The sequence below is a fragment of the Stegastes partitus genome, unplaced genomic scaffold (genome assembly GCF_000690725.1).
Source record: "Stegastes partitus isolate 25-593 unplaced genomic scaffold, Stegastes_partitus-1.0.2 Scaffold1111, whole genome shotgun sequence".
In the NCBI taxonomy this organism is placed as follows: domain Eukaryota; kingdom Metazoa; phylum Chordata; class Actinopteri; family Pomacentridae; genus Stegastes; species Stegastes partitus.
The window spans coordinates 1-18,255 of NW_007578842.1; the positions used below are offsets into that span (position 1 = coordinate 1).

Here is an 18,255-nt window from a genome sequence, read left to right on the forward strand (position 1 = left end):
ATGTTGAGGTTAATTGGTGATTGTAAATTGTCTGTCCAGGGTGTCCTCTGCCTTCACCCTGAGTCAGCTGGGATAGACTCCAGCCCTACTTCCACCTTCTTTGAGTGAAAATCGTCAGTCTATCCTATACTTAGCCCCACCCAAAAAGATTGTGATTAGTTTAAAGAAATCCAAACACACCTGAGTTTTCCCCCCCAATGCATAATAATGATACCTGCTGGAGAATAGTCTGACTATGTGACACTACTTCACTTTTCAGATCCAGACTAAGTCCATCTTTTATATACAGTCTATGGCAACAGTTTGTTTTCCCGTTTGTTCCTACTAAAGAGTAACTGTTCCTCAAACATTAGGAAAAAGTATTGGGGACTATTTTCAGCTGCAGATTAAGGAATAAGATATCAGGCTTTGGGCACTTGTTAGGAAGAGGGGTACATGACTGGTTTTGGTCCTTTCATTGGATTTGTTGAGAAGAAAAAGTAAAGAATATCACCAGTTTTTCACTACATTTGTGATTTCTTTTCTACAAGGAAAATCTTTTTTATGTTAATGGAGCTTGAAATCAGTGACTCAGAAAAATGTAACCAAAAAAAAAAAAAAACTGTGAAGGACTGGTGGCCTCTCCAGTATGTATCTGCCTTTGACGTACATCGATGTTGGAAATAAGTAATGAGCTCTTGAGTAAAAATAGCAGGACAAGAGTATAAAAACAAGTCTTGCATCCAAAATGTGTCTTAAAGTAGTCTTAAGTGAAAGAAGTAATGAAGTATAAAAAGCAAAGGTTCTCAGGCAGAGGGGCTTCTTCACGTTACTTTCATATATTTTGACATTATTAGCAACGCACCTACGTTGACCCCAGTGAACCCTTGAACCCTTTACCCTGCACAGCTCGGGGTCCTCACTGCTTCACCAGTTGTCGCATTCGATGTCACACACCGCTGCAGTTTTACTCGATGTCAGGGTGTTCCATTTCAAAGCTTCAAAGAGATGTCACTTGATTCATGTAAATATCAAAGATCTAAATGTGGCTGTAGTCCATGAATCTGGCAAATGGCTGGTGTTGCATCAAAGCGAGGCTGGAGTCTGGGTTTAACACAGGGACTAGTTAGCTGGCTTTTAAAAACCTTTATACTGACACGAGCCACCTGAACGCTCCACTAGGTCCGTGTGAGGATAGAGAGACGCGTTAGGGGAGATGTTGATGGTTCATCTGATACTTTTAACAGCAACATTTCTAACCTCTAATTTTCCATATATGTCGCAAAATTCTGCAATTTTAAACCAGTACACCAGGTGGCGCTGCAGAGGAGGGCAGACTCTTAGCTGGAACAGTTCACACTTTTTGTGAGGAAAGTCATGACATTTTTTTTGTGTGTGTCCTTTCACCACACAGCTTTATATCTTTTCTTGTTGCTAATTGTGCCATCCGGTCAGATTTTGTAGAAATGCAAGTTTGATTTCGTAGGTCATGCTATGCCAGCACCAATCTAACTGCTTTTCTTCATGAAAGTGCTAAACCTGTACATGTTTTTCAGTGCATCTTTATGTGTCCGGTCTGTCTGAAACCGTGTCTCAACACATCAAGGCGTCCTTCCATCCTCAACTGTAAATCCTGGAAGAATCAGTTTTGTGTCACTCGTCACTCTTTTCAAATAGCATTTTGAACTGATGTTGCAATATTATCTTTAAAAACTGCCTCCACAGTTTCAGTATGAGATTATGAAATAGATAGTTCTACGATATTTTCATGTCTGTGATTCCTGTAGATTGTCAGGCCCTTTTATACCGAGGAATGTCGTATGTTGATGGATAAAGGGCAGTATCTTTGTTATTTTTCTGTGCCTCCAACTAGACGTGACGTCCTCATGATGATTGTACACAAAACGGGGCCTGGTTCCCCAGAAATAACAGCACAACCCGAGCTGATATCTTGACCTGTCAGTGAGCCAGCTGCAGTTTGCATCTCAGAGGGAGAGTTTAGGATAAACGTGGTGCAAATGCAGCTCTTTTTTTTTTTGGGTTTTAAGTTATTAATGGAAGTATGATACTGACATGGAGAAAAAGAAAAAGAAAAAAAAAAAGAGCCAATTTTATTCTTGGAGAGCGCTCGTTTGTATGAGAACAGAAAAATCCTATCTGTAGTCTTGTGTAGTTTAGTTGTGGTTTGTTTGCTGTCGAGTTAACACAAACACAACCCAAATCAGTTCAGGTTAAAACCCAGACTTTTCTGTTCTTGTGTAAACGGAGCGTCCTCTCAGCTTCAGTGCGTTGCCGTCGTACCAGTTTCGATCCCGCATATTACACGAGGCCAGTGACGAGGCTGGACTTTGCAATAGTGAATGACTGTGCGTGTGTGTTGATCACAAAGCTTTGCAATACTGAAGTATTTCTGATTTTCTGACACATTTTAATGGCTGTAGATAAATCTAGATTTGCTGTGCTTATTGCTTTGTAAAAGAGCTTTTGCTTTTCGAGTATGTGGATTTTTTTCTGACCTGAAATATACTGTAGATTTTGCAAAATTTTATATCACACTGACATTGATATTGTTTTACTGTGAATAAGGTATTTCTAGAGCAATTTTAGCATGCCTACTTACAACTGTAATATATAGAACAACCTGTTTTCAGTAGTTAACGATATTGCATTTGGACTGACAAAGAACACAACAAACATTGATTTTATTTATTTTTTCATTGTGTATTTATGGATACTTTTACCTTCCATAAGTCATACGTTCATCTTAATTTTTTTTTTTTTGAAAAATATATATATATTTCTTTTCTCTTATTTAGAGCAGAAGGAACTGTCTTTTACATTCCTAAATAAAATGTGGACTGAAGCGCATTTTGTCCTCTTGACGGCCCCTGTGTTGTCGTCTTTTTGCCAACATTCACGTGTGCATTTAGTAGAACTGACTGTTGTCCTGTGATGTGACTGGGCAAGATTTCAATACCAGAACAAAACCCTCTGCTCAGATCGGTTTACATCATTATAATTGTTTCATGTCTCTTGAAGGATTTATATAATTTTTGAAAATTAAAAAAAAAAAAAAAAAAAAAAAAAACATAAAATGCCCTGCGGATAACCGGTAAAATCACTCTTGGCTGTTTTTCTTGCCATATTATGCAACTATAACAGCATAGACATTTCATAGAGTATTTGTGGATCTGGCATACCCCAACTTGTGTGTAAAGCTACATAACAGCAAAATGAGAGGAAAAGTGAAGTTATACTGCCCCCAAGTGTCTTTCACAGGTACTCACTGGTTTAACAGGTTTAACAAGTGCTGCTGTATGATTTAGGCACGACTAACATTCATAATAAAACATCCAGTACATTAGTTCTCATACAATACGACTGGGGAGACTTAACTCAACAAAGAAAAAAAAAAAAAATCAATTTACTGTTCCTGTGCAAATGCAGTTAGACAGCTCCTTCACGAAGAAAAAAAAAATCTTCTTTGCAATCATTTCTCAAATAATTGGTCCAAAAAAATCCTACAAAGTGGCTCAGTTTTCTAAAACCTAAAAGACAATGTCTTTGAATTACTTGTTTTGTCTAACCAACTGTCCAAACAAAGAAAAGCCAAAAACACTCGCAATTAAGACACTAGAACCATTGAATGTTTAACATTTTAGCTTTAAAACCGTTACTCCAAAGTAAAAGCAATGCAAAGAGAGGAATACTGCTGACTGATTACTGGCGCCGACTCGATGCCACTTCTCAGTGACTGCATTTGCACATCATGAACAGCAAATCCAGACGTTTCACAGCTAACTCCATGGCTCTCTGAAGACAAAAAAAAAAAAAAACAATTCTTCAGGCAATTTTCCCAAAACAGCGGAGTCCATGAAACAAACAGCAGCGGCATGAAAGACGGAAACCACATCTTCGGTATCTGTGCTAACATCTATGTTCCATCTTCCTCATCCCATCCATTCCAGCAGTTTTCATCATGATTTATCAAAGATCCACTCTGCGTCTGTCGCAAAGGAGGCCGTGCAACCGTTGAACTGTGTGAAAGTAAGCGCTACACAGGTCCTTTCTTGGCTCATTTTCCATCTTTCCAGCGTCCATCAATGAGAAGCAATATCATCCACATTACTATAAGCTCCTCAGAGATAAGCCTGATAAAGTCCACATGAGTTTGACGTTTCACACAGTGCAGACAATTACATGTTTTTGATACAATTGGAAGTAATATATCAGGTCACATATAGCGTGGGCTAAGGCTACAAGCTTTGTTTAATCCCAAATGCTTATAATTCAAAATATGAAATATCAGAATAATAAAAAAAAAAAAGTTATAAAATATGGCAGACTACAATTATGGTTAGACTTTGAGTCTTGCCGTGCCATGGTTATGGAAGGTTTATATGCCACTATGAGGAAGCATGGCTTTTGTCTCTCAGTACAGTGAAGCTGCACAAGCAGATGCTGATCTGGGGCCAGTTTTGCCGTCTGGTCCCAAGTCTGCAGGCAGAGTCAGCTTCACTCCCCCAAACCTCACGCAGTTGGACGTTTAGACGTTGTTTGGGGATTGGAGCTGTTGCTGCATGGTGGTCAGATCCTCGATCAGACGCTTGAAGGTGATCCTCCTGTCAGGCGCCTGCTCCCAGCACCTGCGCATCAGCTCGTACACCTGTCAAACATGGGCTCTGTTAGACTGCAGCTGGTAAAAATATCAAAGAATAAAGCTGAGCAGCAAAACAAATGACCTGGAGACGCAACAAGTGTTCAAAGCGCAGCAGCTTTGACTTCATCTGCTGTTTCTTCAAACAGGTTGCACATGGTCACATTCAAAGAGGTGTTTTGCATCTTAATGCTCAAACTTTAAAGCAAAAAATGTGCTCATGTACATTCTGGATTTTGCAAATTGATTTTTTTTAATGTTAAAACTCTCTGGGATCATTTTGATGTAAGATAACACAAAACTAAAGACTTTATCATCCCAAACACTGTAGGGATACCGGTACGACTAGCAACATTTCATGGGCAAGACTTTTCAGATTACAAACCTGACCTTAAGAATCCAGCAGTAATGCAGTGATTGAAATAACTCAGAGAACTCTGTAGTTAAAGTTTAACCTAATGACAGTCTGTTCAAACTACACTCATGTACAGCAGTTATTCTGATTTGTTAAGTGCTAAGTGGTGACAAAATTCATCTCTTTTGGCACCAAATGAAATGCTGGCCACTGTCCAAGCACCACTGGAATCTCCTGCAATAAGTGGGAAGCAGCGACACCTGCTGCTGAATTTCTCAATGAGTGTGGCATTAGAATAGCAGGTTCTGCCCGGCGCCAAATTTGGTAGATTTACAAAGGTAAGCTTGAGTTTGAGTTGGGACTTGAGGTGCAACGAAGATCACCTTAAAAGGCAGTGACATCGGTGGCAGATTTCAAAACTGCCCCGTCTAAAATGAAAGCCATGTTTTGATGAGGACAGTGTGTGATTTTGCTTTTCTCTGGTTCCTCTCTAACAAGATATGTTTTTTAATATTAGCCAGTTTCCATCCAAGTGTAGTGCAGAGTTTACATGAAATCTGCAAAAAAATACAAATTAAAAACAAACAAAAAAAAAAACACAAACAAAAAAAATCCCACAAATGAACATAGAAGTTCATATACTGGTAGTTTCATTCATTCTCCAGACAGGTGCCATTAAACTGATGCAGAAGACAAGCGTGCAATGAAATAACTGCCCAAAACTGTGTTAGAAAGAGCCTGATTTAGAGAAATTATTTAAGAAATGTTACTTGTCTGTACAGATGAAAACATCTAAGTCACACGTGTCTCATGATGCTGTACATCACTTATTGGATAAGTCTGTTTCCCTTGTTACATTGTAGCGTTTAATTTTCTCACATTGGTTAAGCTAAAACACTTAAATACTTTTTATGTGCAAATTGAACTTAAGAGCTGCGTTAATCAGCAAACGCACATGAAAAAAAAGCATTGAGCGTTTCTCCTGAGGTGTCATTGGTGTTGCCTTGTGCATTTGTTTTTTTTAATAAACAGAATTCTCCAGAACACATCTAAAAGAACCTCAGTAAATGACATTAATGTTTTGTAATGTGTTATGCTGCTAATGAGATTCTTACAGGCTCAGGACATCCCTCTGGACGCGGCAACCTCCTTCCTTCTTGCAACACCTTCACCAGTCGGATGATAGTCATCTGACCGTGAGTTCGACCAATCATATCCAGGAAACGCTGTGTGGGTGAAGACAAGGACGAGTTACAAAAGAAATATACATTATTCTGTACTGGCTTTGTTTCATTTAAATGAGAAACACATTAAATGAATCAAAGACAGTGTTGAACACAGATTTGTATAATTCATGACACGTAATCATCCATCCATCCATTATCTATACGTCGCTTAATCCTCACTAGGGCTGATAAAATTGATAAAATACCCTTTAATGGTCATTTAACCTGTGTGGGCTGAAGTAATAGTCGCCCTCCAGTAAGACTGACAGGTAAGTCTCAGTAACAGTGGCAGATTAAAGCCTGATGTAAATGAAAGATCTTCATGATAAACTACGCTCTTAGTGTTGGCACATGCTGCAGTTTGGAAAGCCCCTGGTGGAGTCTGTCGTCTGCTGCTCTGGCCGAAGACCAACACCATCTGCCACATACAAATGACTGTATGTGTAATGCTGTGATGAATTCAGTTATTTCTGCAAAACTGGTCAAGTATGTGTTATATACACACACATTTAATGTAGAATCATCAACCAAGCTTCCAAAAATAGACAGTAAGGACGAGACGTATTCCCCGATTTCCTGTGTGAGAGCGACTACAACAAGGAGAGTAATGAACACTGACCGTCATCGGGCTCTTGGACGAGTCGCAGTAGGTGATGAGTTCGTACATTGTCACCCCGAAGGACCAAACGTCTGAAGCCAGGTAAAACTTACACTGAGTCAGACATTCTGGAGCATACCTGAAACACAAAACAAGATGTCAGTGGAACTTCTTTTCATTTTTACATGCTATTATATTTTTAATGATTGTGTTAATGCGACTGTGCAAACTTGAATTTCACTTGATCGACAGTTCCTTCTTCAGTTATGGACAAACATAGAGTGTCGTGTTTTTGCTACTTTAGACATTTGAACTTGGGTCAAAAATTACACACAACATGCATACAACACAACATACATGTGCGTTTAATATATACCTACATATACACAGCATACACATATAGATGAATAAATACATAATATGTATAATAATATAATATGTTATACATTTGTACAGTTGTGAACAAAAGTCTACACTTCTAAAGACTGCATATATCATGGCAGTCTTGAGGTTCCAATGATTTCTATAAGTCTGAAATATATACGGCTTTGTCACAAAAAACTGTCATTTTGGTTCTTTCATAGATTTATTACAGATCTTCTAAAAAATATGAAAAATCTGCTGGGTACAAGTATTTGAATGATCACATTTGTCTTAATCTTCCCGAATGCAAAGTGTCTCTAAACACCAAGATGAATTTAGGAAACCAGCTAAGGCTCTGCAAACATTGTTTAAAATGTAAATATCTACTGTGTAATATAATTAGGATCACTGGTACTCACTGGTAAGTACTCCAGCACTTAATACAGACACATTTTCGGATCATTTGCTTCAAACTACTCCACCCTTGACTCGTACTCCCTCTCTGTTTATAGTCTAATTCTCTGTCATTCACTGTTTTACCTGGTTGGTCCTTGAAGCTGATTTCCTTGACAACTGACACCAGAGCCAATTTATTGCTAAAAAGAATTTAAATTTATCGTCTGTACGATGAAAAAGACTTTTTAATGAAATTTCTTTCTTGAATGGATCACCATTTTTCCATATTTCCCCCATCAACTCAATTCATATGCTGTCCGTCTGTAATTAATTCTCTTCTGGTGCCTACTATTATATTTATTATCCTATCCCCTTTCCATTCTCATATTCTGTTTAAAGTCTCCCTCTTTAAACAATAAGATCTCAGCTATAAGGTCAATTGTAAGAGAACATAATTTATATTGCTTTTTTAGCTTTCAGCTTTCTCGCCTTATGACTCACCAGAAAACAGGGCTGTCGTGGTCATCCTTGACGGTATAATAACCCTCATTGTCCTTGATGGTCTTGGTGAGACCAAAGTCTCCGATCTTCACTGTCCTCTCATTCTCCACTAACACATTTCGGGCAGCCAGGTCCCGGTGGATGTAATGCTGAGATCCCAAATAGTCCATTCCCTGAAATAAATAAACAGTGAAATCTTTGGCAGGTTCAGAGTGACTGAAATCTCAGACGACAGTTCTGTACAAAGAAGACGTGTTACCCTGCATATCTGGACAGAGTAGCTGAGCAGGGTGCTGAGGCTGGTCTTGCATTTGTTTCTGGGTAGATACTCCTTCAAACTGCCCATTGGAAGATACTCCATGATCAGCTTAATAGCCTGACCACCTACAAACAAATACAAACAAATGAAGTCAGAGACAGATAGCCAAGTCATCATTAATGATCATCTTTACATGTGAATCCTGGTTTGTGCCACTCATTTGTTTCCATTATAGCTAACTCACAGAACTCAGATTTTATGCAAAACAATTACCCCCCCCCAAAAAAAAAAAAACAGTTGAAACTCAAGCCATGTCTGAAGGTAACTTCAGAATCTTACAACAGCACTTTAACAAAACTATGCCAATTCTTCAAGTTTACCTTAAGCTGCGCCTATACGTTATGCAAACATGGTAGTCAGAAGTGACATATGGCCTTTGCTTATTGGGCACAGTGTAGCCCAAAATTACACTTTGCATTATCAGACACTTTCAAATGTTTCCAGTGTTCTGAAAGAGTCTCTGAGGAATGTGGAAGCACCTTTTAAGTCAGCAGTAAGTGTTATAAAAGCTGTAGTTTTTAAAGATCAGCAGGTAATTACTTCAGGAAAACTGGATGTTCAAGTCTGCGGCTCGGATTTAATGGCAGTACGTGAGAGGCACTAAGTGGTCTTCTGTCCAGTTAATCTGTGCTTGTTTGGGTTTGAGTGTATAACACTGGATTCATGGGAAATCCAATGCCTGTCTGTACTTTCAGCATTTAACTTAAATATACTGAAGTACATAAAGTAACACTTTGCTCTTACATGTAGTTTCATTAGAAGCAACTTCGTCTAAAATGTAAATGTGTATTTTTTTCAACACACAATAGACTTTCATGCATCTTCATCTGTACAGGTGTATAGTAGTGTTTGTGTGCATGTCTGTGTCTGTATTCCCTCCGTCTTACCTTCCTCTTGGCAGATACCCTTGTATTTCACAATATTTTCATGGTAGAGTTCCTTCAGGATTTCAATCTCACTGGAGAGGTTACTGCTCTGCTCTTCTTGGTTCTCAGGCTTGAGCGACTTCACTGCCACCAGCTCGCCTGTTCTGTCGCCCCGTGGATCATAACGACACAACTCCACCTTGCCAAAGTGACCCTTCATGAGAGACAAAAATTTAAATTATTGGAAATGCACTTTGACTGCTTCCTGTTCAATGGTTTCAGTTCAGTTCTGATCCTCCCTATATTTGGTTTGTGAACAAAAATATCAGCTGAGTCAGGGTTAGGGTTAGGGCTAGCTTGTTTCTAAGGCAGAAACATGGGAATAAATATACATACAGGTGATATTCTTTGATAATTGTAAGCTTATGTGAATTACACAATAAATACTCCTAATCATCAGAAAAATGGCAAATACACTGAAGGAAAATGCAGATTTCTTTTTCTTTTTTTCTTTTTTTTTTTTGAAAAATCAAAAAATGCTTGGTAATGCCAGGGCATTTTGTGCATCTGTTTGATAATTGGTATTAACATTAGGATCTGTTAAACTGAAATCAACACAAAATCATGAAACAGCAAAAACAGCAACAGTTTACCTCTCCCAGTTCTCTGATCTTTCTCAGGAATCTCTTTTCAAACATGGTTGGGTCCACCTCTGGTGTAGGCTGGGGTTTGATAGATGGGTCTGGAAGATAGAAGAAGAAATAAACATATCAAGCATGCTGGGTAAAACATGGCTTTTCTTCAAAATAAACACACTTGCGTCATAGGAAGTCTATTGTGGTTGACAGTGTCAAAGTGTTTACGACAATGTTCTATGGTTATGTAACTGTTTTCTTGCTGTGGTTTTCACACAAATGGCTACTTTTAGTCGTACAATTTGATATTCAAGCAAAAAACTCATTCTGCATCACCAATATCAATTATAAAATACTGACCGCACATAAACATTGTTTTTAATCTGATTCTATGCCTTTCAGGTGCTTGTGGAACTTGAGGTAGATTGATACTGGTACTACGGTGATTGTGTAGCCCTCTTTGGTATTTTAATCGAAGAAGATCCAGCTTCTTACTAAACTTTGCTTAATAAGATTGGCTGCAGTATCCAGATCTGGCCAGCAGGTGGAAGAACTGAGTGTAATCTGTTGCAGTGGGGCCCAGCTGAGGGGCAGATCAGTGATAATGCACCCAGTGAACTTCCTCATGAACATCTGAGTTGAGTAAACAACTTTCTCTCTTTACAAGGCTGCTGCCAGGTGAGATACAAACCATGCATAACATTCAGGTCATATTGCAACTTTAAACAGCAAGAAACCTGTATATTTTTAAAATTGCTGTAAAGTGTTGCGCAATTCTATTTTACTGGCTTAAATTTTTTATATTTTTTCAATTCTAAGATGCCAAAAGGCAAAAAGGCTTGCCACAATGGCAATAAAACTGCTGACACCAAACGCTTTCTGAGGTTTTGCTTCACATGTGGAGCCTCTTCATTATAATTCTACGTAAATACCGTATATAAAATGTGCACTGCAGGTATTCTCTTTACACATACTTTTCTCTTCCAGCATGTCTATGTCTCTGACGATAGCCCTGAAGAAAGGTCTCTTCTTGGGGTCGTAGTTCATGCAGTGGGTCATGAGTTCAGCCAGCTCTTTGCAGTCTGGTGTGGCCAGTTGGCACTCTGTTTCATAAAACCTCTCCTTCTGCTCAGAAGAGAGACATGAAAACAAACATATGAATAAGAGGATGCATGAAAACAGAGGTAATCTGACTGTTGGTATGGATAGACACAGGTGGTTAAAAAAAAAGGTTTGACAGGTATGGAAATGAACTAGGAATTAGTTGTCAGATTTGAAACAAAGGAGGACATTAGTTTGGTTGTATGTATGATTATATGCAGTTGTTAGCGCTTGTGTGCGTCCTCTACCTCAGTGAGTTTCTTGTCCTTGAGGGGAGTCTCTCCATCGTAGCAGATCTCCCACAGGGTGGTACCAAATCCCCATTTGTCGGCTGCGACACTCAGGGCGGACACACTCTTCACACACTCTGGAGCGATCCACGGGATACGATGCACACACTCTGCAAACACAAAAATGAAATGCTGATCAGCCCACTTAGAAAATAATGTTCTGATGCCCTGGAAAACAAGTGACGTACCTGGAATACTCTAACCTAACTCTCAACAATAGCTTCAAAGGCAAATCTTGTCTCTTGTGATAATGGGAGTCATACAGACTAAACCTTTTAAACAAGCATTAGCAACATGCATCCACTGACAGTCTTCCTGAAATGTCAAGTGAAAACATATATTACAACCACATCAACTGTATCCTCGTCAACATTTATATTTCTAAGTTTGTGGTTGATGTCAGGGCTTGCCCCCGGAAGTAGATCGACTTCTTCTTTGAGCCATAATCTTCATTTTTGTTATACATTATTTTCTTTATATTTGTCATCTATTTCATGTCTGTTTCCTGTTTTTGTTAGTAGGTTTTTAATGTTTTTCTTCCTTTCTTTCCTCACTGATATGTCCTGCGTCTAGGTGTTGACCATAACAGACTGCAAAGCTTTTGGGCTATCTATACATAAGTGGCTTGACCTCAACATGTCTATTTTATATTTATATTTCACGCTGGACATCACAGACCAATCACCAGCATATATTCTGTATGTTAAATAAATTACTAAACAAAACTTTATATTTGTAAGAGCAGAAATATGATAGTCAGAAACCAGATGCTGACAAGAGTTCTACACTGTAAAAACAAATCTCAGGGCGTGACCTCATAGATTGGTGCCAACATACTCCCAATACTAAGAATCAACAATAAAATACAAAGCAGCTCCAACAGGCTGGCTGGGCTGGTAGCTGGCTTAAAATGTTGACTAACTGCCTCCATCGAATTCTAAAAGGACTGGCATCAGCTTACAGAAATAAATCACTGACTGGAAGACGGACTAACTGATGGGCTGACCTTCATGGTCTCGCTACAAATCCATAACATCAGATGAGGGATGCATGTTAGTAAGCAGCAAGGGAGTAAAGAGGGCAAGAAACTGTGGGGGAGTTAAATAGAGATAGTAATGGGAGCAGGAGAGGAGATAATTGAGTGTAAGGACAAAAGAGAGGAAAAAAAATTAGTGAAAGAGAATAATAGATTTGAGGGTTTGAGTAAAGCGCTCTAAGATTGCTGGGAAGCAGGGAAGAGTTTTCCCAGTGGGGTTTTGAGCACTTTATGCACTATGTTCAATCAAATCTATGCACAAGGACATCAATATATAACAGGAAGACTGGTTGATCAGCAAAGTAATGGAGACAGAACAAGAAATGTTGAAGAGTTCTGAAAACAAAAAGCGAGGGAGGAGTATTCCCAGGGGCATGTGGCGATGGACATGTGCACAGAAACATTTCCAGTCTGTCCTGTGGTTTGTCGATCCATCTGCACAGAGACGATCCATCTGAGACGGAAATGTACCCACTGCAGTGTGTACCGATTATGTGACAAATATGATTCCTGTTACTGACAACCTCCGCTTGATCGGAAATGTTATTTTTGTTAGTTTTTTTCTGTATCGTGTGGGAAGAAAATGCAGGAATATAAGGTAGCTTTTAAGCAAAAAGGGGGGGAAAGTAGCTACTACTTTACAGTTAAAAGAAGCAGGAAGCATATTCTAAAAATTATTCATGTCTCAGGCACACCACCAATCAACATGTGTTACCAGTCAGTTAAAAGTAAATTGTTTTACACATTTAATTAAGTTGTAAATACATTTTAAAAACACTGTATGTATATGTATATGTGGAGCTCTGCCTAAAAATGTATTTAATTGTGGTTTAGCTTCACTACTAGATCAAGTTGGAAGATTGCTTGTTTTCTCATTTTGGTTTTACTTTCCATTGCAGATAACTGGGAAAGAAAGCGGAAGGTATTGTGAAATTTTCCATGCTAGCTATTTTGTAACCACTTAGGTTGCGTTTTTACACATCTCAAGTGGCATCTGTACTCTGTACACACCCTCCCTGGTGAGTACTGTGATTGGTATTCCTCGGTCGCTGAGCTTGATGAAGGGCCCTCCTTCATCTGCACCCAGTCCGTCCCGGGCCAGCAGGATGTTCTTAGCGGACACAAAGCCATGGATCAGCTTTTTGTCCTCCTACAGCACACATACACATACACACACACACATACACACACACAATACAGAGGAAAAAAAAAATCCCCACAATGAAGAAGGTACATTTTCACATTTTGTTGATGAAACTAATCTAATATTGTCTAGACTGTCCAGAGGCTGAATACAAGTTTGTGTGTAGTACATGTGTGTGTGTGTGTGTTTTCCATTCTTACCAAGTAGCTGAGAGCTGAGGCCAGCTGCTTGGCCACCTGGAACTTCCATGGCGTGCTGAGTGGACTCTGCTGTCTCCTCATAAACAAGTCCAGTGGTCCTAGTTGGACAAACTCCTCCACCATGATATCTTATGATACAAAGAGACAAAGTTGAGGCATACCACCACACCCCTATACACACCTGCAAACACGCAGCTCTTTATATACACTCACTTTCCAGGTGGCGGACACACACTCCGTGGAGTAGCACAATGTGTTTATGGGACACTTGCCGCATCATACTGGCTGTTTCAAAGAAGGCCTGTCAACAGAAAGACAAAGATGAGCCAACACATACACAGCAGATTCCATAGATGTTCTCAGAATAGTTAATGTTGAAAAGCTTGCAGCTAATGAGTATGAATATGGTTAGATATAACAGAATGGATGTCCTCATAAGAAGAATTGTACAAGGGATGTTCCTGTTACAAGTTTGGGTCTTACCAGGGAGATGTCCCTGTGTCCAGAACCCAGCACCTTCAGGACAACTTTGACTTCCTGGAAGGATGAGTAACCTACATCTTCTTCCTCCTCACTCTTCACTTTCAGTATGCCGGAGTAGATGTTGGTTTTAGTTCCCAGGCCGAGGTGCTCTTCCTGGTTAACACAGCAGAGAGCCATGAAAAAAACAGCTATACAGAAAGTAGTTACATTCAGTGTTGAAACTTTGGACACAACAATGAGGCTTATTTACAAATTCCAGTTGCATAGGCCTTAGGAGTATATTGATATTCAGGCAATTCATTTTCTCCTACACACTATGTAAATTACAACAACACTAAATCGTTTCTTAAGGGTGTAATCTGTGTGAATTCCTCACAGGGATTTCTGGGGAGGAAGTAACTTCATAACTGTGATATAGGTTACAATTTCTACAATATCGTTTAGCAGATGCTTTTATCCAAAGTGATAAAATGTAAAAATGTTTTAGCTTGTGTGTGGACTAAGCTCTGTTATGTTTGGAGCCAGTACTTTGTGGTAATCATACACAAGACTGTAGTGTAATTAAAGTGTCTCTAATACTTTGTACATTTACATATATAACAACACCGGAAGCTTAAACTATATTGTACAAAATACATGAACAATTATTGAAAATTTTGTAATACGCCATGTGGATCTACATTGTCATTATTTGTTTTAGCTACATTTGTATAACCACATTACTAAACTGTACCACAGGATACAGACATGGACAAGAGAAAGCGTACCTGTTCAATCTCCTCCTTGAGAATGCGGTGGAAGCTAAGTTGACTGTCCTGCATGTGTGTCTGAGGGACTGGTGCTCTGTCCTTAGTGACCACCAGCAGGTTAGAAATCTCTGTAGCATAAACAAAAAGGGAGTTATTGTTTTGGAATGGAAATTGAGCGAGGAAATTAAAATTAATCAAGAATGGTTAGAGTTTTAGATAATCAGTCGCTAAAAGTTTGTCTTATACAATTCCTCACAAAACAGCTCACATCTGCCTGCACTATTGCCAAGGTGACGTTATTGTAATACTGTCAAAATTGCAGACTGATTTGAAAAGGCTGCGCTGCATTCAGACAACAACAATAAGCTGAAATGATGCTCACAGCAAGGTGAAGTAACTTTCACAGCATACAAGAATAGTACAAATGTTCAGATGCACATATGTGCACTGGCTTGCTACATGAAAGCAGAACTGTGTTTACATGTGGTAAAACGAGCTCTCAACAATTACGTCAATGTGGCAATATACAGATATTCAGGTCCGGTTACCATACTGATTCAGTTTATTTTTTGTATATGCAGAGTCGTGTGTGTGGGAGGATCAAGTGAAAATGTGTCTTTGTGCCTGTTACCATACTATGCGTGAGCGTTTGCCTGTGTTGTGGATGTCTAAGGTTATGACAAAACCAGCGCTGTGGTTTGGAGGAAAAAAAGTCTCTGCACGCCATCAGCATCACGTCAAAGAGCGTTAAGAGCTCTGCTCCGTAACATGTAATGCATGTTACACTGCACTCACTCTTTAACCCTTTGGCCTAATCCAGGCCTCACTGTAGCAAAAACATACCTCGTCACTTATAAACATGGTTTTCCCTCAACCTGACATTATGTTATTTTCAGAATAAATAAATACATAGACCCAAAAACAACAATGAGTAAAAGTAAACAGTTTCATATTGTCAGGAAGTGGGCATACAAATATATTCTCGGTGTAGCAAGAATGTTATATAATACATCATAAATATCATAGAAGGATAACAACACAGCACTCCAGTCTTTTATCTCCCTCTAGAGCAGATCTAACCCAAAACACCTATGCATTATGATAATAATCAGCACCACACAACCCTAAACAAGCAGCTCAACACATCCATGCACACATGCAAACATAGCTCCACCTTTCCCCAAGTGAAGTAAACAGAAGAGTGCTTCTTTGGCTCCGCAAACCCACATTTACTACTCTCTTCCTCCCTGACACCATTTCAGAAACGCAGACACACACGTTGTTCGTGCCAGCACTTCTTCCCTTACCCCTCAGTCAGTGACACACATTAACTTAAAGAGCAATTTTTATACAGGGAAAGCATTTCTTCGCTGAGCTTTATAGGCTGAAAGATTCGAGTCTGTTGCACTTCTGACCCCATATAATGTGCAGTGTGTTGGACTTGTTACCACACCCAGCCATGATCTAGCTTTGTGCAAAGTAGGGCAGAGTCAAATGTTGTGTTGTATAGGGTGTGGATTCAAGCTGCAGCGACTGCTAGACGGCAAAGCAGGCAGAATTTTCAGCCTTCTGTAGCAACTATCCATTTTAAAAATAGACATAACACTGGCTCTGAGGAATATGTTTTTTTCATAATCATAATAGACTCCTCGTGTTGAAGTAATCAAGGGTGCATGTTGCCAGACAGTCATGAAATATTTCCTATGTACATTTTCAATATTTATTCATCAAAATACTTGCTGTGAACCAGTAAAATGACGTAAAAGTGAATCTGTGTGAGGCTTTCCAAATCTTTTTTTTTTACTGCAGGCCAAGTGTTAATCCATCTGCTCTAGCTAGATAACATGACAAAGCACAAAAGCTCCCAACAGATAAGTGATGTTAACTTACAAAGTACATATTTGCTAAATTCTCAGTCAGACTGGTTTGATCTCTATTTCACACTTCTTGTAAAATTTTTTAATCACATCTTTTAAATGTCTTTTCACCAGAAAACAGAAGCTGACTAACATAAAGTGGTTTTCTCCCTGGAGTCAAAATGATCTCTCACCTTCCATCTGAGTTGGCAACACCGTAACCAACACATTGATCTTTGCATGCGTAATATGTATGTCTATAAACTCTATTGTTGCTATGAAGTATTGTGAAATATGTCTAATTTGGAACACAGTTGAGCTTTCTACACTTTTTTATGTTGCTGGATTAGTATATGCTTTACCTTTGCTACATTTTTTTCTAGTCTATTTCTAGTCTTGTCTAAGTTAGTAAAACTGTGTGCTTCTTTTTGTTGGGGTACGACTGTGAATGTTTCTGATAAGTTGTTAATTTATTCCAAGTCTGTAGCTGCCTTAACTTTACCTCTTGGCTGTGGGGGGCAGCAGCGGAGCAGTTGGAACTGGAGGTTGTCGGTACGGAGATTTTGGCCCTCCAGGTGGCACAGCAGCTCCTTGAGAGTCGGACGCAACGTCTCGGTGCCGTACAGACGGAACCCATCGGCGGCAACTTCAATCTGGAAGTTCTTATACTGGCGCACAGTACGAGACTCCCTCAAGTCGATCTGGATGGAGCAAGAGGGACAGTTTGTAACTGGCCGAGATTCTTTCATTTTTTCCATCATGTACACTTAAAACACAAAATTCCACATAAGATATACGTTACAATATATAAACATCACATACAGATATTATGATTAAAGCAGGGAGAAGTAAAATATTATATTAACTACTACCTTAAAAAAATTACAAAAATAAGGAAGATGATGATGATGCTTTTTTTTTCTTTTTTTTTAACTTTTACATACTTCTGTTAAAGCTCTGTAGACACACATAAACCACCAAAATCTATTGCTATGAACTCACATTTAGAACAACATTTACTGTAAATGGTTGCTATTTATCCAAGACCCGGTAGGTCAGCTGGGTGAGCATGGTTGTAATGAGTGGATGTTTACTCCCATGCTGACTCACAATGCTGTCATGACCTGTCATGATCTCAGCTTCCTGTGATCTGCTATAAAATGAACTGATAGCATACTGTTCACTGCATCTCTGTGCCCGTTTGTCATGTCCTCTTGTTAGTGAAAACCTAAACAAGGGTTGTCCAGTTGATCCCTGAGATGCCACTACCACCGTTTGACCTAATAATACAGGGTTTATTCACATCACATTCACTACAACCAGAAAACACTGAACCGTTCACAGACCCATCTGCGGATGTGACACTATGAGGACAGAATGCATCCACTTGCATCAATAAGCCATGGATATATATGCCCCTGTCGCCAGGTAACTGTCTATCCTTCCTTAGATCTATTTTGGTAGGTACTAACCACTGCACACCAGGAACACCCCACAAGAC

At 39.2% G+C, this 18,255-nt stretch overlaps 1 protein-coding gene across 2 annotated transcripts in view; it reads right to left on the reverse strand.

Annotated features, from left to right (window-relative positions):
* Positions 1–2,671: 2,671 nt before the first annotated feature.
* The window catches only part of jak1 (Janus kinase 1), a 31,745-nt gene continuing 16,161 nt past the window's right edge, over positions 2,672–18,255 (reverse strand). For both annotated transcript variants that reach the window (XM_008296212.1, XM_008296213.1), the window contains 15 exons: positions 17,257–17,455; positions 14,917–15,026; positions 14,150–14,302; positions 13,880–13,967; positions 13,667–13,794; positions 13,334–13,472; positions 11,245–11,396; positions 10,870–11,020; positions 9,914–10,002; positions 9,282–9,474; positions 8,335–8,459; positions 8,076–8,248; positions 6,837–6,954; positions 6,107–6,217; positions 2,672–4,645 (listed from right to left, as the gene is read on the reverse strand). In XM_008296212.1, the coding sequence (XP_008294434.1) occupies positions 4,526–4,645; positions 6,107–6,217; positions 6,837–6,954; positions 8,076–8,248; positions 8,335–8,459; positions 9,282–9,474; positions 9,914–10,002; positions 10,870–11,020; positions 11,245–11,396; positions 13,334–13,472; positions 13,667–13,794; positions 13,880–13,967; positions 14,150–14,302; positions 14,917–15,026; positions 17,257–17,455 (2,049 nt within the window). In that variant the 3' untranslated portion in view covers positions 2,672–4,525. The remainder of the gene's footprint in view (positions 4,646–6,106; positions 6,218–6,836; positions 6,955–8,075; positions 8,249–8,334; positions 8,460–9,281; positions 9,475–9,913; positions 10,003–10,869; positions 11,021–11,244; positions 11,397–13,333; positions 13,473–13,666; positions 13,795–13,879; positions 13,968–14,149; positions 14,303–14,916; positions 15,027–17,256; positions 17,456–18,255) is intronic.